The sequence below is a fragment of the Emydura macquarii genome, unplaced genomic scaffold (genome assembly GCF_026122565.2).
Source record: "Emydura macquarii macquarii isolate MOO-44397 ecotype Brisbane River unplaced genomic scaffold, CSIRO-AGI_Emac_v2 contig_3348, whole genome shotgun sequence".
NCBI classification, from domain to species: domain Eukaryota; kingdom Metazoa; phylum Chordata; order Testudines; family Chelidae; genus Emydura; species Emydura macquarii.
The window spans coordinates 2754838-2778617 of NW_027133485.1; the positions used below are offsets into that span (position 1 = coordinate 2754838).

The 23780-nt window shown below is 50.5% G+C and overlaps 1 protein-coding gene across 1 annotated transcript in view; it reads left to right on the forward strand.

Annotated features, from left to right (window-relative positions):
- COL8A2 (collagen type VIII alpha 2 chain) overlaps nucleotides 1-23546 on the forward strand; it is a 114913-nt gene extending 91367 nt beyond the window's left edge. Inside the window, exons 2-3 of the mRNA XM_067533955.1 lie at nucleotides 1388-1572; nucleotides 18593-23546. Of these exons, the coding sequence (XP_067390056.1) occupies nucleotides 1410-1572; nucleotides 18593-20514 (2085 nt within the window). The 5' untranslated portion in view covers nucleotides 1388-1409 and the 3' untranslated portion in view covers nucleotides 20515-23546. The remainder of the gene's footprint in view (nucleotides 1-1387; nucleotides 1573-18592) is intronic.
- Nucleotides 23547-23780: the final 234 nt, after the last annotated feature.

Below are 23780 nucleotides of genomic sequence, written 5' to 3' on the forward strand. Positions count from 1 at the left end.
ATAATTCACCGGAGCTGAACATTCACTTGGGTAGCTTTTGAACCTACAGATTAGGTACCTTATTATTATGTATTAGTTATATTACTGTAGCAGCCAGATGCCTTAGCCAAGATCAAGGCCCCATTGTCCAAGGCACTGAGCATTTCAGGGTTTATCTACACGGCGGAGTTATTCCGCAACCATAATAACTATTCCTGATTAACTCCAGGATGCTTTTGCTCCACTTTGGAAGTGAATTACACTAATTCAGAAAAAGGCACTTTTCCTCTGGAAGACCATTTAAAAATGGAAGTAACCAGGAATAGTTAGTCCACTTTAATCCATACTTTACCTTAATCCAGATTAATGTTCATGTGTACACATACCCTGAACAAAAGTCACAAAGGATTTACCATTTAAACAGAATTAGGATATCCATTTGTCAGGCTGCAGAACTGAGGCCCAGAGAAATGGAAGGATTTAGTCAAGGTTGCACAGTGGCTCTATGGCAGAACCGGGAATTTAATCTAAATCATTTGAAACCCAGTCCAGCATGCTCCCCACAAGAACAGCCTTTCTCTCTATACTCATCAGCTTTCCCAGTTAAATCTGGTACTGCATTTTTAACAGGCACTTTCCAGAACATCCCAATCTATTGCTGTATGGAGTCAATTATTTTTTAAGGTAACCCACCGATGGGAATGGCTCCTTCGCCATCCCACGTGTATTTAGCTATCGGTATTGTAGGATCTGACAGCCGGCATCTCTGCGCTGGCCCACTGGCTGCAATCTGGCCCAGCTCACGTCAGTGGTGACTCTCTAGTAGCCATCTGAAGACCCAGGTGGGAAATGACTTTGACTCTGTCCCATTCTGACTGGCAGGAGAGCGATGCAGTGGAGGGGAGAGGGCGCTGAAATGTGCTCTCATTTTAAGGATATGCTCAGCCTTAAAAACTGCCCATGGACACGCAGATGGCTGTGGCCTGCGTGGCGTCACTTCAGTTTCCTGACACAGGAACACCTGGGACACTGCAAATACTGCGGTCACGTGCTCTGAGCCTTCGCTCCCTGCACCTTCTGCTGGTATCTGCACTGGTGCAAAGTGGGCGTAAATTGTTTGCAGCTCAGAATCCGCCCATTCTGCACTGCTGGAAGTCACCGTGTGTGGTGTGCGTCAAGGGAGGGCCCAGCCCTGAGTTTGCACAGGTGAACAGTGTCTTCTTCTCTTCAGGCTCTTCTGGCACGTCCAGCCCACTGAGCACTGGAAAGGTTTATATCTGGCAACCCGGCTCCAAACGGAGTACTTGTCACAACACCCAGAATCCCTTTTGTTCAGGGCGTATAAGGGACTTGGCAGCAAAACCTGTGGCTTCCGTGTCTCCCTAACCTCGCTCCCTTTTCTCCACAGGAAGACGAGCAGCGAAGCCAGGATGCTCCCCGAAGCTGTCTCCGTGCTGCTGCTTGTGGCTGGCATTCGCTCGGCGTCCGGAGGCGGCGTGGGAGGTGGAGGCTATGCTCAAATGAAATACATGCAGCCCATGGTGAAAGGACCCCTGGGACCCCCGTTCCGGGAAGGCAAAGGGCAGTATCTCGGTAAGGGGCACGTTTACGCACAAGGTGCTCTGCCTTTTTTAAAGGGACCGGGGGGGAGTTTGATTTGGGCAGGTGACAAGTGGCAGCAATGGTAACACCGTCTGGCAGTCTGCAGCATCTGGAGCCCTGCAGCTGCTCAAATGGGGTGAAAATTCTCCCCCCGATTAGTGAAGCATCTCGCTTCTGCCATCTGCTCTGCCCATGTGCTGCGCACCTGCGGCTGGGGCTGGGGAGATGCCCATAGCTGTACTGGGGAAGGTTGCTGCGGAGAGGGAAGTGACTTGTTTCTTTGTGTCCCCACCCCACCTTTTACATGGGCCTTTCTGAATTCCCATCCCCCAGCTTGTGGGGGTCTGTAGCTGTCAGCAGTACCTTTCCCAGCCATGCTGGCTCTTTCCAGTATGTTTCTTGGGTGGGAGATGGACGAAGCCAGGAGACACACCAAGATAAACACAGAGGCACAGATGGCCTGCAGCAGGGCAGAGGCGGCTGGTATCCCAGCCTGGTTTATGCAGTACCACTGCCCAGCTCATTAGCCTCTGCTGCCTGTATTCCGGTGGGAATCAGTTCACATCCGTGGCTAGCTTGGTACATAGGAAATGGGTTTACTGGGCCGGAGGGAGCGGGTGAGGCGGTGGGATACGATGGGTTAAAGAGTTCTGCTACACTAGGATAGGGTTGGTTAAAGAATCATCGTTAAAGAAATGATTGGTTAAGATATATTATAAAACCTGAGGTAAAACAGCAGCGGGGGGGGGGGGGGGGGTTATTGGTGTAAAGGACGGGGGGCCCTAACGGATGCTTGCTTGAGAAGATCCCAATAAACCTGTCCTGTTGCCTGCTGCTGGATCTGGACTTCTGTTTGTGTCAGCGACCTGGGGACTGAAAGGCCTGGGGGGGGGGGGGGGGGGTCCTAACACTGAGCTCCAAGGCTCACCGCTGCTGCTCTTGTCTTCTCCTTTGCAGCCCTTCCTACCCGGGACTCGTCAGTGGCTTTGGAGATTGAATTTGACGCCTGCCTGGGCCCGGCTGGCAGTGGCAGCACCATTGCCAAGTTCTGATCTCAGGAGCCGGTTTAGATCCAGAGCAATCCTGACGCAATCTGGATTTACACCCGAGAAACTGAGATCAGAATCCCTCCCTGCCACCGCCGTCCCCGGGTCACGTTCTCATGCTCAGCTGTTCCGTCTGACCATTCCCAGCCAGGTTTCCCATCCTCGGCCTGTTTTGGTTTCCCCGGCTGCCTTTCACACCAGCCAGGAGGGAAGACGCCTGCCGGTGCTAACCCCGAGAGCCCCAGGAAACCGAAAGGAGAGTGAGAGAAAGTGTTCTCCTCCCCTTTAAGAGCAGGTGGCGAGAAGCCGCACACATGTTAAATCCATCTCTGGGAAAGGCCATGCGCCGACCAGCGGGGCGGGGCTGAACTCATTGCTTCGCGTGATCCAGCCGTTCGGAAAACCACCGGCCAACCCTCGCCTTTCTCAGAACGGGCGGGCCTGCTCCCAGCATTCCCCTCCCTCCCTCTTGCCCTAATTGCTTTCCACCCTCCTTTCTTCTGGATCCGAAACACAGGTGCATGGAGTTCATAAACCAAGGGCGAGGGGCCTGGCTGTCCGTGCTCTGCTCCTGGATGCAGGGTGTGTCAATTACATGTCCTTAGAGGAATCGCTTGGTCCAAATCTGTGTCTCTGTAAACAGTGATTGCTTTAGTAAAAGGCAGTTTTGGACACTAAATGAGGGCAAATGCATGACTTGGCTCGCTAAGCCACTGATGTAATAGACTTTGCTACAAAGCTGTCTTCTCCCGCTTGAGCCAGAGGAGTAACTCCGTTAGCTGGCAGCAATATTAGGGTTGTTATCCTCTTGTGGACCCGCCCCTGGGGCGGGGGGGGGGGAGGGAAGGAACGTGATACACGCTTTACCAGTGTGTTTCCCTTACACTGCACATCAGGTCTCATGGGAGAAACCCCCACTTTTCACCACCTCTGCTGTTGCTCAGAACTGGACTATGTTGCGGTGTGTGGGGGAAACGTGGTGTCTGAACATTCACAAGCTCAATTACATCAATCCGTCTGTCGTCTTCAAATGGGACTGTCCGCCCCTGGAAAGTGCTTTGAGATTTACTGATGAAAAGTGCTAAATAAGGATTATGATTATTACTGGTCAGGTGCTCTGGATTTGGCCCCTTGTGCTTTGAGATCCTTAAATGAAAGGTACCAGAGAAGTGGCAAAGAATTGTTGTTGTTATTTTACCAGCCCAGTCGCTGCAGGATGTTCAAATTACAGCCCTTGAAAAATGCAGCTGCTTGTTACAAAGACCAAGCCAGCGAGATAAATGTCAGATGATTGAGTGACTAATTACTCCTGCCGCGCTGACCTCGCCGCTGATGAAATTCCACGGCAGCTGCAGTCCAAGTGGAGGGCCAGGGATATCCAGGCTGCACTGTCACGGTTAAACGGCTGACGCACTCCAGCAGTGCGGCAGCTCGAGAGGAAGGGGCAAAGAAGCCTCGCTTAGCTCACATCATCACCTGCCTTAGCCAAGAGAGAGACGGCTGGCAGTGTGGCAGCGTGTAACCTGACGGAGCCAACGTGCTTCTTGTCAGAGAGAACAGCGATGCGAGGAGGGTGCCTGCCACACCAGTGCTCTCTGGGCCGGGTCTCCTCTGAATGAGGTTGGAGGAATGTGGCATATGAACATTGTCTGTCTGTCATGTTAGCGCCTTCTCTGGCCCCCATTTCCACAGCATCTGAGCACCACACAATCTTTCATGGGTTTGTCCTCATGCACCCCTGTGAGGCAGGGCAAGGCTGATGGGAAACTGAGGTACAAAGAAACAAAGTGGCTTGCCCGAGGTCAGAGAGTAAGTCTGTGGCGGAGCTGGGCATTGAACTCACCTCTCCCAGGTCCCAGGCTAACAACCTTTCTCCAAAGAGAACAAGTTCCCTGGGCAGGCCAGCAGCCAGAGGCCTCAGCGCATCCAGAGGCACTCTGTTAAGCTCATCTCTGCTCTGCCGCTTACGCCCGCAGGAGAAAGCTCAGCTCTCTCCCCCCCACTGTGCTAGGTGCTGTACAAACAGGTAACAGAGACAGTCCCTGCCCCAAAGAGCCTTCAGTCTAAATGTAGAACAAGAGCCAACAGTCCCAAGCAGCAAACAGATGGGGGAGCACAAAGAAAGACTTTGTCTTCTATCGGCTGGCCACAGCACCCCCGGCTGCTCGCTGACCTTCCTCATCCACTCGCATGGAGCAGACGTGGTGACTAAGAAGGGGACGTTTATATGCAGTCATGTTTCTAACCTGATCTGGATTTGAAGCTGTTGCTCTTCGTGGCTTCCCTAGGCACCCTGGCCAGAGCAGCCTCCTCCACTGACCAGCGCACGCACTGGGGGACTGGCTCTGTTCTCATTTGTAGCCGTATAAATCTGGAGTGATCCCACTGACTTCAGCGAAGAGACTCCAGATTGACCCCAGTGTAACTGGGAGCGCAGCCCTGACTTGGGCGCTGTAAATTAACGTGCTGTGGAGTCTGCCTAGGAAACTGAAGCGAGCCGCAGGCTGTGGTGGGGAAGGAAGGTTGGACACCACAGAAGAAGCTGCAATACGATGGGCAGCCCCTTCCCTAAATACAAGCGATGATTCGATCCATCGTTGGTGCAGGGCCCTTGCCAGGAGCTCTTTATCTCCGTAGTGTCGGCCGAGGATCCCAGACGCACCTGAGCTCGTAAATATGGCTGCAGACAACACAGCGCAGCAGCCCAGTGCTGAAACATTAGCTGGATGCTGAAAGCTGGAGTGCAGGCTAGTTCCAGCTGGGGAAAACCTCTGGAGTTCTCCACTGAGTTAGCTCAGGGCTGGACCCTCCAGTGGGGCAGGAGGAATAACTTCTCGAGGGGTTTGCAGGCTGCGGTTGCAGAAGGCCGGCTCACAAGTGCCTGATTTACAGCAAAACCGAACGGCGGATCAAGAGCTTAGATCCGCACACGCGGCAGGGGGCAAAACACCCAGCAAAACCTGGCGTTAAAGGGAGGTAAGATCTCCAGCGGCCAGGAGGCTGTTTGCTGAATCCAAGCCAGAGACAGAAACGCCACAGGCGGCCTCACCAAAAAGGAATGTTTGAGCTGCTGACAGGACTGGAGTCACATATCTCTTTGCTGTTTTGTTTTTCCTGTGTATTCTAGCCGCATATGCTACCACCAATGAGTCAGAGTTGTTGTTGGGAGTTGCACCTGCAGTGCTAGGTGCTGCACAAATGTAGGCACAGAGAGAACATGACTTGCCCCAGGTCACACGTCAAGCAGTGGCGCAGCAAAGAATAGAACCAAGGTCTCCTGTGTCCCAGGCCAGTGCGCTATCCACTAGACCACACTGCTGCTCTAAGAGCAGGTGCCAGCCAAGAGTGAGTGTCGTAGGAGAGAGAGAGCAGATTAGGGCAAGCAAGAACTGCAGCAAAGGCCAATCTGAGCCACCCAGGAGAGGCCAGAGGCTGCGTCTGTCCGTGAGCGCGTCAGGCAGGACGTTCTGTTCCGTTTGCACAAGGCCGAGCACAGTGGAGGCCCCGGGCCGTGTCTGTGGCAAGGCAAAGACCGACTGGTACCGCTAGGAAGTACCTCAGAGCCACGCAGCAGAAGGGACCTGGCTTCCTTCCTCATTAACCATTGGTCGCAGCAAAGGCGCCGGCGGGGTTTGTCAGCCGGCGCACGCCTGCCTGGCCTGGCCTCTGCCTCGCCAGCGCCGACGTCACCGGACTGCAGGTGGCCCTTTGCTCGGCGTGGCACTTACAGCCCACACGGCCCCGCTCACCGTGCACAGGTGCAGTGGCAGGAGAGGGCTCTGCTCCAGCCCTGCTGGTGCAGACGGAGGGGGTGGGAGGGTGTTTCCAGTCCAAGAGCCCGGCCCAGCCAAGGAGCAGGCGATCGCGTGACCCCGTCTCTCCCTGCCCTTGCGGTGACCCACTCAGCTGCTGCCTGGATGCTTTAAGACACTCGCCCTACAGCTGTTTTCAGAGTGGCCCAGGCTTTGTGTTGCTATTTCCACCAAGGAGGGGCAGGAACCGGGCATAACGAAGCATCACGTCTCTCCGCCAGGCCCCCCAGAGCCTTATTACAAACTCGGGGCTTGCACTGATAAATCCTGCCCCCCTCCACGCCGCACCGCACAGGGGAGCTGGCTGCAGGTGGGGCCAGGCTCCGGACAGCTGGGGAAGGGCTTGCACAACTGAGCGCGGTCAGGAATTGGCTCCTTGGGACGGGGCAGGGGGAGTTTATCGACCCCTTCACGTCCCTCTAGACCCACGGGTCACCCGATGCAATGAGCGGGTTTCAAACAAACAAAAGGACGTGTTTCTGCACACAACGCAGCGTCACCGGGGAACTCGGGGCCAGGGAATGGCGTGACGTGTGACTGAGTTCACAAACAAACTAGCTACGTTCATTGGGGGGGGGTCCATTGATGGCTGTTAGCCAAGGTGGTCAGGGATGCAAAACCAGGCTCTGCGTGTCCCTAAACCTCTGTCTGCCAGAGGTGGGGAGTGGACGGCAGAGGATGGAGCACGTGATAAATTGCCCCTGTTCTGTGCATTCCCACGGAAGCACCTGGCACTGGCCATCGTCAGGGACAGGACACTGGGCTAGCGGGTCCGTCGGGCGGACGCAGGCTGGACGTTCTTATGATGGGAGGAGGTTGCACAGCCGTGGCCAAGTGAAGGCCCTCTTTTTATCTATGCCAGCAGTGTACAAAGGGAGGCGCGCCCGTCCTTCGGAAAGCTGTCCAGAAGGGACGTGGCCCACTGGGCTCCGCTGGTGACGCCAATGGCTTGTGGTGGGAGCTGGCGGAAGGAGCAGGAAGAGGATGGCTGGCCCCGATCCTTGCCGCTCGCCCCGACGTTTATCCCCGGCAGGTGGCGGGAGGAAGCGAGGGTGCTGCATGCCAGCTGCTTTCCTGCTGGGAACTGACAGTCAGCGTCACAGCATAAATCTGTCACTGCACCCGCTGCTTTCAACGGCTGCCAGGTCAGCCACGTGCTCCAAACCAGCTGTTGGCCTGATACTCCCCCCCTGTCCCCCCCATGCCTGCAGCACCTGCCTGCAGGGCTCCTGCACAGCTTGAAACTTTGGCCCATGGCAAAACGCACCCTGGGCTCCCACCCCCCCCCATACCTGGGGGGCATTGCCCCCACTTTGTTTTGCATTGAGTTGTAGTTGTACATGAACGATGGCAGGGTCTGGAGGACTCTGTTAAGCTGGGTGTTGCCTCGGTGTATAGTAAGAGCTGGGCCCTGAGTTCAAGACTCTCTAGTATCAGTAGGGAAGAGAAGGGCACCAGAGGGGCAGCGACTCGCCCAAAGTGGCTCGAATCCAGGTTGCCTGACTCCGAGTCCAGTGCCCACGCCACTAGCGCACAAATGCCCAGCTGGAGCATGCCCGCCTCCGCTGGCCGGGTCAGACGGCAGAATCCAAACCATGGCTCAGAAGGGAGGCTGCGTCCCCCCCCCCCCCCCCCCCAGCTCGGCCACCGAGGTACATTACAGCAGGTCTGCCTAGTTTGGCTGGGGGATGCTGCCCCTGCGGGGCGTGTTGCACTGGCACCCCCTTCTCCCAAGGCTCAGCTTCGCCACGCCGTGACGGTGCACCGCTGCAGGGGAGGAAGGATGGGTTGGGACACAGAAGGACGCAGGACTCCTATCTCTGGCTGCGCAGGGGGCCGTGCGACTTTGGCCACATCATCTTTCCACCCAGTGCCTCAGTTTCCTCCATCTGTAGAAAGGGAGTAGTAATGCGTCGAACCCCGTGTGCTAGGGACAGCTTAAACAATAGCCCTTGGCGGTTAGCTAGCACCCACCCAGCGAGGATCGCAGCACTCCTGGCAAACACGAGCTACCGTCTCATGCCGGTGTGCAGAGGGAGGGTCAGGCTCCCCTGCTGCTGGGGGGGCGAGTCCAGCGCGAGGGATCCTGGAGAAAGCCGGATACAGCATTGCTGGGTGGGAAAGAAGGTGGAGGAGATGCTGTGGCAGGGGCTGGAAGAACATCCCCCCCACACACACACACTTCTCTCCCCCGATTCGAGCTCAGGATGCATTGCCGGTGGCAGACCCTGCAGCCGCTCCAGACCTCGCGTGCAATTAACCCTGAGAGAGGGGAACCTGCAATGGAAAAATGCGGCTCACGGGGGGTTTCAGGGCTGGAGCAAGGGCCTGCCTGGATTGAGCTCTTGCAGGCTGAGTTCCTAGCTTGCTAGCGCCACCCAGTGACCGTGCCAGGCGTTGCCTTTCTAAAAAGCCAAGTTGCTTTTCTAAAATGAAAAGGGGGCGTGGGGGGAACACCCCCAAATTCCCTCCCTGCATGTTAGTTACCGGCCAGGGAGATGTGCGGCCTCGTTGTAAGTAAGTGAAATCCTGACCAGCTTGCAGCGCTCTCTTTATTGCGGTGCAGGGTTTACTTATGGGGGTTCCTGCGCCTTTGGTGCTGAGCCAAACCTTGCCCATGGCTGCATTATTATAGGGTGAGCGAGCAACAGCCCTGGGTGGTACTAAACGCAGAAGGGCCCTAGCTTAACGGCATCGCAGCCCAGCTCAGCCCAGCCCAGGGATGCTGACAGCTCTGGATCCGCAGGTCCCCGGCGCTCAGGAGCCCTTGCAGTGCAGAGGACTGGGCTAGGGCCTATTTCAATAGTTTGTGAGACCTCCAGTGGCGCTCACTGTAGTGTGTGTTTTACAAGCCCTCAGCCAGGGCAGCAGCGGGTGTGTTTGTTCAGTAGCTGGGCCCTGTTATCCCGGGGAGTTTCGTTGTATAATTTTTGTTGCGCTAATGGTAAAATACCCATCAGTACAATCGTTCTCAGTTTGGGCTGTTTCTCCTCCGCGCAGTTAAATTCCCCAGCTGCTGTAGGATCCCTCCATGACCAGCCCCTCTCTGGTGCTCTGACACCAACTGGGTTGAATGCGACATGAGCAATTTTCAAACAAAGCTGCTGAACCCCCCCCAAAAAGACTCTTCACAGCAGTAAAATGGTGTTCCAAACGTGGCTAGGAACATATCAGCTCCCCCCCCCCCCCCGCTTTGGGGAATCATGCTTATCATGGAAAGCTGTGAAGCCAGACGGCTTCTAGGAGCAATGTTGAGCTCAGCGTATACTCCAGCATCCTGTGCGTGGGAAAGTGAGATCATCCCATGAGGGACTGAAGCCCAGATTAGCTGGTGGCAGTGAGTTTCTACCTCTTCTGTGTCCTGGCCTCATGTAACAGCAGATAAATCTTGCTCCCTAGCCCAAAGAGCCATAAATAGAGGGAGGATGGTCATGACCCCTGCACCCTGTTGACAATGGCTGAGAAACCAGGCGAGGCTCTACTGGTTAGAGCAGGGGAGTTGGCTGCCTTGTTTTAATTCCAGGTTCTGACTCCACCTCACTTTGTGATCTTGGGCAAGTGTGCGTCTTTGGGCACTTAACTCTGTCTATGCCTCGGTTTCCCCATCTGTCAAATGGGGTAATGATACCTACCCACCTGACACAGAGGGTTAAGAGCCTTTGCTTTATCAGTACTTTATGATCGGGGGGGGGAGGCAGGCAGAGTTCAGAAATTATGAGCAGGGGCTGAAGGATCTGCTTGCTGAGGAGAGGACTTTACCAGCGCTACGCTCCAGAGTTTAAAGCTAGCTGTAGCTACTGGGATTTGTCAAATGCACCTAGGCCCCAATTCCCATTGGAATCAATAAGTTAAAAAGCTGGCCCCAGCCGGGTCGTGTTTGGCTCTGTGATGCTCTCCTGCGCGGTGAGCAGGTGTATACCAGAGCTGCAGCGGTATTGCGTAGGGGGATTCAAAGGGACTGTCCCATGTTCATGCAGACCTAGCTGTGTGTGTTGTCAGTGCTTAAAAATAATCCATAAACACTGCTGAAGAACACGAACGATTAATCAACGAGTGAACCTGGCCCGTTCTTGTGGATGTGTAAGAAGAACTAATTCTATCCGTTCTGGAGTTGTGTAAACAAAACCCCCAGAGTTGGTGCCTCATCTGCAGCACCTCTGCAGCTGTCTCTCTTGATCTGAGTGCACTAAGGGGGCCCTACTCCCCTTAGCTAAACAAGGGGGAGTGGTGTCTAGTGGTTAGAGCACAGCCAGCAGGGTTCTACTCCTGCTCTGCCTCTGGCATGCTGCATGGCCTTGGCCAGGTCTGCAGAAAGGCGTAGTTATTACTGGGCAGCTTAGCAACTGTGTTGGCAGTGCTCTGTCACGGCCTCAGAGGGCAGCTGCTCCCCAAATGCTGCCTGCACTTTCCCAGGAGCAGAGGAAATTGGTGCTTCCCCCGCAGCAGCATCTCCACCTCCAAGGGTGACGCAAATCCGAACCGTTGGCTCCTGCACACAGGTTTAGATCTGGCTCGGTCTAGCTGCTTGTCCCGCAGGAAGGAACACAGTGGTCAGGGAGGGCCTGTGTGTTTGGGATGCCATGACCTGGAAATGTAGTTAGGGTAAAATTCCCCCCTGGGCAGAGGGCGTAGGCATCACTTTGTTCCACTTCAGCCCAGATGTAACACAGCCGCGTCAGAGGAGCCGGCTAATGGCCTGCTTCATGTGAAGGAGCCAAAACGATGACCGAAACTCCTCTCCATGCAGAAGCGGAAGCACAAGATTATAAAGCCTTCGGGGTATGGGAGCATTGTTTCATTATGAGTGTGTGTGCAGCGCCTAGCACGGTGGAGCAGAGCTTCCTGACTGGGGCTCTCGGAGCTACCGTGATACAAGTAATAAGGCCCAGGCGTTAGTTAAGTCAGAGCCAAGAGGGGTCTGGGCCTTTTGCTAGGTCTTTGCCCATGGCCCAGTTTCCTCATGGAAGATTACAGCTTCCTGCCTTGTTTTCTTATGTTTTTGTCAGACTAGGTAAGCCATGAGCCCCTGTCCCGGGAGCTGGAGATAAGCTCTGTCTGGGCACCTCAGAGCTGTACACAGAGGCAGCAGTTCTGCGGTGGGACCGTCTCTTTGTGTTCTCATCTCTTCGGCGTTTGCAGCAGATGGTTGGAATTGAAACAGAAAATCTCTAAAAGCATCTTGTGCCTCGGCCAGCAGAGCAATGTCAACGCTGTGCCGGAGTCCCACTGATGTTCACCTGTACTCACCCCCTCCCATCCCGCCTGACCCGCAAAAACAAAACCAGAAATGTTTCATGGGCTTTACCTGGACTCAGTGTTTGGCATTGAGTCCCAGGTTTGAATAGGGGAAAGGACAGCGGATCTTCTCCCTTTAAAGCATTAGCAAGTGAGAAGCATTGTCTGCTGACGCTCCAGGCCGATGGTGTGGGAACAGTCAAACATGCCTGGGGCTACCACCCTGGAAAAGGGTTACGCTGTAGTCGCACCTGGATGCCCCATCGTGCCAGATGCTGTGCGTACGTGTGGACGGACACGTTTCCACGTTGCTTATTGTCTGCCCAGACGAGAAAGAGAGCTTGGGAGAGGACACGCAAGCAGAGAAGGGGCATGTGACTTGCCCACGGTTAATGACAGAGCCAGGAATAAAACTCAAGTCTGCTGACTTCCAGCCTGGACCCCTCTCCACTAGCTCATGTGGCCTCCAAAGAGTCACTCAGGCAGCCCCTGTAGTGGGGAGAAAGGAGGGGTGTGTCTTTGAACCCACCCCCGGGAGCACTGCCTGCTCGAGTCACCCCCACATCCTCCCCTGGCCCCTCACAGAATCAGAGCGCCAATGAGCTCCTGCGTTCAGCTGTTGTGGAGGGTCCTACCTTCGTCTGCTGGGAGTGTTCAGCTTCGGAGGAGGGAAATGCGCAGGTCACCACCCGTCCCACAGCAGTGGCCAAACAATTGCTACCAATGGGCAGTTGTTCGGTGGCCTCTCTGTGAAATGAGTTTGTGGCTCTCAGCCCAGTACCGAGGGCAAGTGTCTAAATCACAAAAACAACCCTTCTAAGAGCCCAAAGGTGTGGGAATGGTCCACAGACACGGAACTCCCCCATTTCCCTTAAAGGTGGCTCTTCCAGAGACACATTAGCAGCAGGGCAGTGAGGGGGACACGGGACTACTGCCACAGGACCTACCCTGAGGTCTTCAGAAGCTGCTGGTCCAGCAACTTTCACCTGTATTAAAATGTTTATAGAAAACAAAGGGAATAACGAAGCCCTGCAGACCTGGTCGAGTGGCTGCTCATTGTATGAAGCCAAGAGGCCTCCAGTTAACATCTAAGCAGCTCCCACATGTCCTGCTAAATGTGAAGAAACTTCTCTTGCCAAGACGACGATTATTTTCACAACGTGTTCCCGTCCAACTTTAATCCCAGTATGCTCCATCCTTTCCTTCTTCCCCTCCTAAGCCGGCGAGGACCTTTGAGGAGCCCTGCTGCTCCTCATGATCTGCTGAGCTGTGGCCTCCGGAAGAAAATGAAAAGCCTGCAGAGAACATCAACGCCTGCAGAAATGAGAGGGTGATGTTTATCGAGCCAGAAGGCAAAAAGAAAAAAACTGGGCAAGCAAGGAAATCTCCCCAACAGATTGCTGAGATGTCTCCACAAATCATGTTAACAAGAGAAGGTCTTAGAACCACCACCACATGTTCAAGACCAAAGTCCTAATGGCTGATACATGGGAGATTTCATTAAGGCCATAGGGTTTTTAAGACAAGGTGATCAGAATGTTAGAAGCTTGACTGATATGTCTTGGAATCGTCTCTCGATTGATCTGAATGTTCCAGGATGTTTGGCTAGGTGTTGTGATTTAGTCTGTAATGCCGCTTATCCCTCCAGTATCCCCTGGGATTTGTTGCATGGTTTCCTGTTCACGTTCCCTGGCAACCCCAGCTGAAAATGACAGTTTATTTGTTGTAACTGCCCTACAGGATGCTGGTAGAACAAGGGACAGGAGCTGCTTCATAGGGTAAACTCTTTGGGCTGCCCCCACAGCATGAGGAAGGGTTGGGTAGTTCTGCGGCGTGAAGAATGACTTTTGATAGAAGATGGTGATGATAAGTTCCAGGTGGGAAGATAGTTGTTGTCTCGTAAAAGGTCCCCGGAATGGACAACCATCGTTGGGCCATAAGAGTTAAATGTATTTCCGCTGGAAAGAAAGGCATGGGACATGAAGGGTGTTTTTTCAGGTGCTGAGCACAGCTGGAGATGGGATGGTGGACTAGATAACCAATGGCCCAATCTGCCATGCACATAGCGGCCTGTGGGACCCACTGTCACAAGGCACTACTGAGGCCAACAGGTCAGCCACATCCAAAACCAGAGTCAGACATTGTTATGAATAACAAAACCACCCTCAGGGATAGTCACTAGGATGACAATTCATAAAGGGATGTATCAGCTCTCCTACTTCAGGGCACACGCCAACGACTGCCTGCTTGGGTTCAGGAAGAAACGACTTTCGTTGGCAGATTATTCCATCACAGTCCAGGATGAGGTGTCTGGCACCTTCCTCTGAAGCAGCTGCTGCTGGCCATTGTCAGAGAGCAGGCTGGATGGACCATGGGTCTGAAAATTCCTTTGTTCTGGAATTAGGTTGAAACCTTCTTTCTGTACCTGAGGAGAGACCTTCTGTGGAGGCTCCGTCTGTTGTTTCCCCTCCCAGACATCCAGGTGGCTGTTTCCATTAACATTCATGGTAGTTTTGTTGGTACACAGAGGGGAGCACATAGCCCCATTCTATTGCTGTGAAACGCAGACTCTCCAAGACGTGCTTCTGTGGTAAGACGCGGTCTTTTGAAATTGGATACCGCTGGGACTGTAATGTCCCCATTTCTCTGTGCTAACGTCCCCGGTTTGGTTTTCCTGTCTGCTTTCTTGGCTGCCCGCAAGTTGGCAACTCACATCTGGCTTTTTTCTTTTGGTGAATTTCTTTTCCCCTGCCTCTCCTTCATGGGCTCAGCTCTATCTCCTTGTTCTGATTCCATGTGAAGTGTCCTAGAAAACTAATTTTTTGCAAACCATAGCCTCCACGGCAAGAAGAAAAGAAAAAAAAAAAAAACATCTTGAAATCATTTTCCTGGGAAGATATTTTCCAGAAATCTGCTTAAGCGCACAGTTTAAATCTCTTTTTTTCTCGGCTGCAGAAATCCAGTGGTGATGTCTCTATAGACAAGTATTTCCTTAATCAAGATACCACGTGACCTTTATTACAGCAGAGGATGTGGGCAAGTCTTTGATATGCAGATAAGCTCAGGAAAGCATAAGCTCTGAAAATGTTTCCACTAATGAAAGGAAAATAACCACATTTTGAGATTTCGTTGAAATGACCAGTGCTAATTTTTGTGCTTAAAGGAAAAGCCCCCTTTGATACTTAGCTGGGTCCTTATCTGCTGTTGCTATTATTTTTACCACCTGTGCCTGAAAACTCATGTAATCTTTCCCCATTGATTGAGCAAAATCTCCAAGTGTTGGCAGATCCATCCAGTCACACGGTTCCTTCCAGGAAGGTCCTCTCCTGGGTCAGTTACTGGTTAAAAGATAGGAAACAAAGGGTAGGAATAAATGGTCAGTTTTCAGAAGGGAGAGAGGTAAAAAGTGGTGTCCCCCTGGGGTCTGTACTGGGACCTGTACCATTCAACATATTCATAAATTATCTGGAAAAAGGAGTAAACAGTAATATGGCAAAATATGCAGATGACACAAAACTACTCAAGATAATTAAGTCCAAAGCAGACTGAGAAAAGTTACAAAGGGCTCCCACAAAACTGGGTGACTGGGCAACAAAATGGCAGATGAAATTCAATGCTGATAAATGCAAAGTAATGCACAATGCAAAACATAATCCCAACTACACATATAAAATGATGGGCTCCAAATTAGCTATTACCACTCAAGAAAGATCTTAGAGTCACTGTGGATAGTTCCCTGAAAACATCCACTCAATGTGCAGCAGCTGTCAAAACAGCCAATAGAATGCTGGGATACATTAAGAAAGGGATAGACAATAAGACAGAAAATATCATATTGCCTCTTTATAAATCCATGGTACGCCCACATCTTGAATACTGCGTGCAGTTCCGATTGCCCCATCTCAAAAAAGATATATTGGGATTGGAAAAAGTACAGAAACGGGCAACTAAAATGATAAGGGATATGGAAAAGATTAATAAGACTGGGAATTTTCAGTTTGGAAAAGAGACGACTAAGGGGGGATATGGCAGAGGTCTATAAAATCACGACTGGTGTGGAGAAAGTAAATAAGAAAGTGTTATTTAGATCAGTTCATGGAGGACAGGTCCATCAATGGCTATTAGCCAGGTTGGGCAGGGATTGCTGTTTGCCAGAGGCTGGGAATGGCCGATGGGATGGATCACTTGATGATCACCTGTTCTGTTCATTCCCTCTGAAGCACCTGGCATTGGCACTGTCGGAAGACAGGATACAGGGCTAGATGGACCATTGCTCTGACCCAACATGGCTTTTTTTATGTTCTTGCTTTTATGTCCTCGGTTCAGCACACTGATTCCTCGCTCTCAATGGGATGGACCTGGCTCTATTCCCAACACAAAACTTGCAGATCCTGCTTCTCTCCATCACCCACTTCTCTTTTAACTTCCCCTCCTGGAACTTTTGAACCTCCTTTGCCCAGAGCATGGACCCGGGCAGCCCCAGACCTTCCTTTAGCTTTTACCATTCACAGTTCCTTCTAAAGCCGAGACCGAAAGTTAGGCCTGTGCTTACAGCCTCTGGTGTTCAGAGCTTCTGTCTGCCCATGGGCTCTAGAAAGACTTTGGGCGTAGGTTGAAGTTTGGAGGACTGTTCATCCAACAGCTCTCTCAGATGGTGGGTGGCTGGCTGGAAGGGAAACCTCCCTTGCTAATGGCAAACGTGATCGGAATGCTTCAATGAGCTTAAATTGCAATATCGTAGAGACACCTGGTGTATACAGATACTAGAATTGCAGTAGGAAACAAACCTCCCATGTAAACAGCACCCAACGGTCTGAGAACCATCTGAGGTCCGTCATGTCACTGAGCTTACTTGATTACATAAACTCGGACACACAGGGCCAGCTTCTGCCCTGGTGCCCAATGCTTCTGTGATCACTTTTAAAAGGTTTGCTGGTGTAGCCAGTTTGCTAGATTTTGGTCACATTTGACTATGAAGTCATACCCAGGGCACGGAGAAGTCTTTGCCAACCAATTAGGGTTCTCATTTTAGGATGTGTCTAAGTAACCATTAAGTCTCTCTTTTCTTTCAAACCCACCTGGGGCAAGAGCCAGTCAAATTTTTCACCCACTTCTCAGTGTCAGGTGGAAGGTGATGGCAGGCCTGGGCTACTCTGGTAGGAGTACTCCTGCTGAACCTGCGCCAATAGTACTGAGCTGTAGGGAGCAGCAATTCTGACACATTCTGGATGGCTTACACCTCCATCTCCTCGTCCTTTGTGATGGATATTTCTTTCTTTCTTACATCCCTTTGCAAAAACCGCTAAATGGCAAGTGCTGATGAGCTACTCCCGGCTGCGCTGAATCATTCCTGGATGGTACTGCGTGGCATTTCCTTTGCAGCTCTTCTGCTCACTGTGTTTTCTGTTTCCTCCCTGATGCTAAGCTCCAAAGAACACAGCACACAGCTTAAGTGAATGAACAAGTGACAAACCAATGTCTTCTCCCAAGACAATGTCCTAAAGTATTCTACTCCGCCTAGTAAGAGAAAACCATTATAGGACTAGAGAAGGCCAAGATTTTTAAGGGCGACTCAATCAGTCAGAGGCTTTTTGACTATTTTGTACATTTAGGTTGCAAGCTGGTTTTGAGTGTGGACTCTCTCACTAGCTGTTTGGATGGTGTATAGCCCAGTCTTGGCTGATGTTCTAGGTGCTACTATAATAGTAACAGTAATAGCAGATCTATGTCTTTTTTTTTTTTTTCCAACCCAAACATTGATTTTGCATCGTCTGTGAATTTAGTGAGCATCTTAGAATTGTTATTGAAATGGATATATTGCTCACTGAAGATGCCAGAATGATAACCCTGCATGCTGTTAGCAGCATCAGTGGAAGCATATGGGGCTATTAGACAATCCAGCTGTTCTAGAGTTAGCCTGCACGCCAAAAAATTATACTGTTAAACTTGCCACATCATTGCTGGCTGCCTTTTACCCAGAAAGCAGGGAGTCTGCATCAGGGAAGCCATCCGCTTCAATTTTAGTAAAAGCTACACTTTCACTCTTTCCCTTTTGCATTTACCTTGAGCACAAGGAGTCTGAATTGTTCATCTGTAGTTAGTTTTTTTCCTTATTTAGCTGAGCAAATTCATCTGACACCTGATTTAATGTTCAAGTAGCTGGTGGGAATCGTTTCAGCTACTTCTAAATCAGTCATAAATGATAACGTGTCTGAACAGCCTTCTTTTCATCTGGTGCTCATTTACATTCCTACAGCCCATCGCTTTTTAAAGGGTGAGCTTGTTTCAGGATCCCAGGTTACTATTCCATTTCTAGTCCTTTGGTTCCTCTGAGCGATTTATGGCTCTTCTAATGGTAACTTTCAAAGGCATTTCAAACAACTGGTGTGCTCTTTTTCTTTTTGCGAATGGCCCTTGTGAGTGGTAGAACACTTTGGCACATGACTTGATAAGAAAATGAGGGGCAGCTGAAGTTTTCTATCTGCATTAAAGCAAAAGGACAGCACCGAAAGGAGCCACAACACTGCAGGCGTGTAACTTATTTATGGTTAATGATACCCCAACCCCATGCCTTTATAGCACCTTTCATCTGAGACTCTCCACGTGCGTCACAAATATTAATGTACAACTTCAGAGGGAGGTTGTGAGGTTTTATAGCCATATCTCCAGTAAAAAAAGGGAGGTATGGCTCAGATCCTCAAAGCTATTTAGGAGCCTAAATCTTATTGAAATCAGGGGAAGTTAGCCGCCTAAATACTTTTGAGGATCTGGGCCATAAATGACTTCACTAACAGTCAGCACCAGCCACAATGCCCTCTCCTCCCATGACTCTGAGGTTCTGATCTTCTTGGGAGTGGCCGGGGACTGGGCCTTCTCTCACTTATTCAGTAAGGGTTTGGTGTCTTTTGCTCTTAACAGACATGCAACCACTCCTGCCGATGGATCTCAAAGGGGAGCCAGGCCCACCAGGAAAGCCAGGCCCAAGAGGACCTCCAGGCCCCCCGGGCTATCCAGGAAAACCAGGCACTGGGAAACCCGGACTTCATGGCCAGCCAGGCCCTGCTGGGCCCCCTGGATTCTCTGGTATTGGCAAACCAGGTATCCCAGGGCTTCCAGGAAAGGCAGGTATGAAAGGGATGCCCGGACCAAAAGGTGAACTCGGCATGAGAGGCGAGCAAGGCTTGAGAGGATTACCTGGCCCGCCAGGATTGCCTGGGCCAGCAGGCATCTCAGTCAATGGTAAACCAGGCACGCAGGGCACTCCAGGCCTACCAGGCTTTAGGGGTGAGCCTGGGCCAAAAGGGGAGCCAGGTCTTCGTGGGGAGCGGGGCTTAAAGGGTGAAAATGGAGTTGGGAAGCCAGGGTTTCCAGGTCCCAGGGGAAATGGAGGGCCTCCTGGCCCTGCTGGGCCTCCAGGGCCTAACGGCATTGGGAAACCAGGGTTCAATGGCTTGCCAGGTGCTCCAGGGGAGAAAGGTGAGATGGGTCCACCTGGCGGACCTGGGATCAATGGGGAACCTGGGCTGATGGGGCCGCGGGGCCCACCGGGCATTGATGGAATAGGCATCCCGGGTGTAGGAGGGATTCCAGGTATACAAGGCCCTCTGGGACCCAAGGGAGAACCAGGTATCCGTGGCCTTCCTGGTTTACCTGGGCCAATGGGCTATGGGAAACCAGGTTTGCCTGGCTTAAAAGGAGATCGTGGGCAACCGGGGATCCCAGGAGCCATTGGTGACAAAGGGGAACCAGGCAGAGACGGGGAAGCAGGCGAGCAGGGCCCGCAGGGAGTCATTGGATCACCAGGTGTGCCAGGCTCCATGGGCTTGCCAGGCAAGTATGGGCTGCCAGGCCTCAAGGGCGAGGTGGGGCTGCCTGGGCCCCCAGGAATTCCAGGGATGCGTGGTGACCAAGGACCAAACGGTTTTGCAGGGAAACCAGGGGTGCCTGGAGAGAGAGGTTTGCCTGGGTCACAGGGGCCTCCTGGCCCCACGGGCCCAAAAGGAGAACCAGGGTTCACAGGGCTTCCTGGGGTGCCAGGGTTAATGGGTAGCCTGGGACCAAAAGGGGATGCGGGAATTCCAGGCCAAGTAGGCCTGAGGGGCCCATCTGGTATTCCAGGCCTACAAGGCCCTTCTGGTCCCATGGGGCCTCAGGGCTTACCAGGGCTGAAAGGGGAACCTGGCCTGCCAGGCCTTCCAGGTGAGGGGAAGGTAGGGGAGCCTGGAATTACAGGACCCATTGGCCCACCTGGAATACCAGGGACACCTGGATTAAATGGGCCCCCAGGACCTCCCGGGCCACCTGGTCCCCCCGGGGCACCAGGGGTATTCGACGAGACGGGCATCGCTGGGCTGCACTTGCCAGATGGAGGTGTGGAAGGAGCAGTGTTGGGGAACGGCAAGCCTGGGAAGCCTCAGTATGGCAAAGGGGAGCTCTCTGCCCGTCTAGCACCCGCATTCACGGCCATCCTGACCTCCCCCTTCCCAGCCTCTGGCATGCCAGTCAAATTCGACAGGACTTTGTACAACGGGCACAACGGCTACAATCCAGCCACCGGGATATTCACCTGCCCCATCTCCGGCATCTATTACTTTGCCTACCATGTGCACGTCAAAGGGACTAATGTCTGGGTAGCGCTTTATAAGAACAATGTGCCTGCCACATACACCTACGACGAGTACAAAAAAGGCTATCTGGACCAAGCCTCAGGCAGCGCAGTGCTCGAACTCAAAGAGAATGACCAAGTCTGGGTCCAAATGCCCTCGGACCAAGCAAATGGGCTGTACTCCACAGAATACATCCATTCCTCCTTCTCCGGCTTCCTGCTTTGCCCCACATAACAGCTGTTGGGTGTGTTTCCTTTTTACCCACTTTAGCCATAAACTGTCTTTTTTAATAATTTTTTTTTTAAAAAATAAAAGAAATACAAAAAAGAAAAAGCACTGGGAAGAACGCGCAAGTCAATGCTGCAGGACCTCGCTTCGCACTGTTCAGTCAGTGAGTTGAAAGGATAAGTGGAGACTTTTTTGTTTGTTTGGGGGGCAGGGGGCAAGAAGGGGAGGTGTATTTGGCATAAATTTTAACTTTGTGACTGCACATCAAACACAGAAACTAGCGCGGGAGGGCAAGGACCCAGCTATGCAACTAAACTGATCATTAAACCAGGAGAGAACCTGAAGAATCTAGAACCTTTCTGGTTTGTAATCAAGTGCGATTATTCCCGCTGTTGAGTACTAGTTAAATAAATAAAGCCATTTTAACTGATTGCATATTCGTTAGCCAATGCAGGGGTCCCAAGCATTTAACCCAAACCTCTAGAGGAATGGAGCTCTTTGGTGAACTGATGTATCTATCATTTTCCCATGTTTCAATTTCATTGATGCTTGTTTTAGTTTGTGCTTTGAGTCAGTCTCTCGGATTTGATCAGGATTCAGGTGGGTGGATTTAGTCATCAAAAGTGGAACACTTTGCAGAAGCACCTTTTTATAAGTAAATATTTTTTAAAAAGATCTTGAGGAATAAAAAACATCATTAGTAGCACCTGGAAATACGATGAGTGCCAAACGTACTCCAAAGCCATTCAGGGACTTTGGACGCCTGTGATGAACAATGGTCCTCGACCTTGTGCTAATTCATCCATTGGCGAAGCAAAGGGCTAGTTCTATCACGTATATTACTGCAGCCCAGAGACTTGTGTGGGTGTATGAACATTTTATTATCTGACCATCCAAAGATGGCACTGCAAGCATGGCTTACATTGCTACTAGCCTGATTTAATGGAAGGTTGAGCTATGCTTTCTTTAAAGTGCCATTTATGGACAACTTCCTGAAAGGTAGACATTAAAAGTATGTGTAAACTTTTTTCATTCCCCTTTGGGAATCTTTTAATTAAAAAAAACCAAACAAAAATTAATTCTAACTTTCCATTCATTCATTTTACAACGGTGCTATTATCTACTTAATGTTATTTACAAGTGTAGTGCAATACGTATCTTTTAAAGGTGCACCGTTCTGCGTGCAGATTTCTGTGACTTAGGGGGGAAAAAAATCATTTCATGTTTGTCCAATTGTTACCACTTTGCCTCAATAATGCTTGAAATGTCATTGATGCCTGGGTTACAAGGTTTATTACAGCTTTCGGTATGCACACCTATTGACCACGTGGCTGCTCTGGCCTTTGCTAACTGGAACAATTGAACGCTGTTGCTTTGCATCTTACCTTAAGGGTGAGATGGTTACAGACCGTTGCACTTGAGAGTTACTAAAGAAATTCTCATCCTGGGTAGACAGAATGCTGTTGAAGTTAAGCCACATATAATATACTGAATTCCTTTCTACAAAGACATGTGCCTAAAGAAAATAGCTGAAATTAATTCAATAGCTCAGTGTTCATTACTCTCAAATGTCCATGATGCCTGTAATATGGCCAAAGGAGAGAAAAAGAGTAAGAATGTGACTTAATATTATTCTCCAGATTTATTGTAGATAAAAATATTTAAAGATTTCTTTTTCTTAAACTACACTGTGTTTGTGTCTTGCCATCCAGGGCTTTCATTTATAAAAAAATGAATCCCTGAATTACAAAATAAGAAACAAAACAAAAAAAAAGCTAAAGAAAAAAATTCAATAGCTCAACATTTCAGACACAATCTTTCTGGAATTGGGTCTCCCCTCCCCTTTGTTTTAGTTTTTATTCGGATTTACAAGAACAGGTTGTGAAGCGATGGAACTTTTAACAAAGACAAATATGGCCTGGTATTTTGAATTCCATTAGATTTTTTAATTCCTGAAGGCAGAAGAATGTCAGAGCCAGTTCTTTGATTTTCCATCCAAAATAGGAACCATAAAGATAACGCCTAAAATTAGAAGAGGAGCTCAGTTGCTCTCTTCAAATCCACACTTGAAGGACAGTGCCAGCATGGGGCTTGTGCCTCATTGGTTCAAATGTATTTTCCTGCAGAGAACCACAATGAAATCTAGTTGATAATAGAGCAGACCCCTTCATTTCAGAGAAAAGAGGTCTCACTACTTTTACCATACAGCACTGCCAGAGGCAGAGATGGTAACTTACATACGCTACCTGCAGTAGGGTAAGGAACTTCCACACCGTTGAAAATACGCTCAATGGTGGAAGGTTAAGCCTGTTACTCAACAAAGCAACTTATTTATACTGTGTTCTAACCTAGGTTCAGTCCTGTTTTTCTTTTGTTTTTATTCAGTCTTCTGGTTCTGGCTGGCAAAAATAGTAACAGAAATGCACATTATAACCACACTCAAACATTAACTCATTCAGTTCTTTTTGCAATTTCACTTTCCCTTCATGTGCAGAGCATAAACCACAATCAACCTTCTGCAGCTCTATACCGTTACATTTACACAGTAATTGAATGACAAAGATATTACACACACAGAGGCTAGGAAAATTATGCACATGGTGAAGCAGGGAAGGTGTTCAATAAACCAGATGTCGGGGTTTTCTTCTGAAATATGTAGTATGTAATATTTGCCAGCAGAAAGATTTATTTTCTGTCACTTGTGTGAGAACTTGGGATTGTGGTAAAAGTCACACACACAATGGTTGGGTTGGATGACATGTGTCAATTTTTAACTATGAAAACTACATTACAATGTGCATTTTTTTTATATACAAATTCTTACTTTTTAAAAAAGTTTGCCTCTAGTATCTTCTTTTCTAACCTAGTATATAGAGGGTTTTAGTTTTGTAAATACTTATTACATGCACTGTCTGTCATAGCAAAATGGGTTTAAAATGCACTCTCTTTGATTGTGATTGGAAACTGGCCTCCTCAGAACTAAAACTACAGTACTTGATTGTACTGACACATCATCAATAAAACTTGTATAAAAATCATCCCCGCTGTGCCTTTGTCTTATGATGATTGATTGTATTGCAGGAGCACCTATCCATAGCAAGAGACAACCCCGGCCCCAGAGCTTACACTGAGCAGATGAAGGAAAGATTAACATCCCCATTGTACTTATGAGGAATTTAGGCACAGGGATACCCTATGACTCACTCAGAGAATCATTGTCAGAGTTCAGACTTGAACCTACACCTTCTGTAGCCCCAGCCAGCACCCAACCC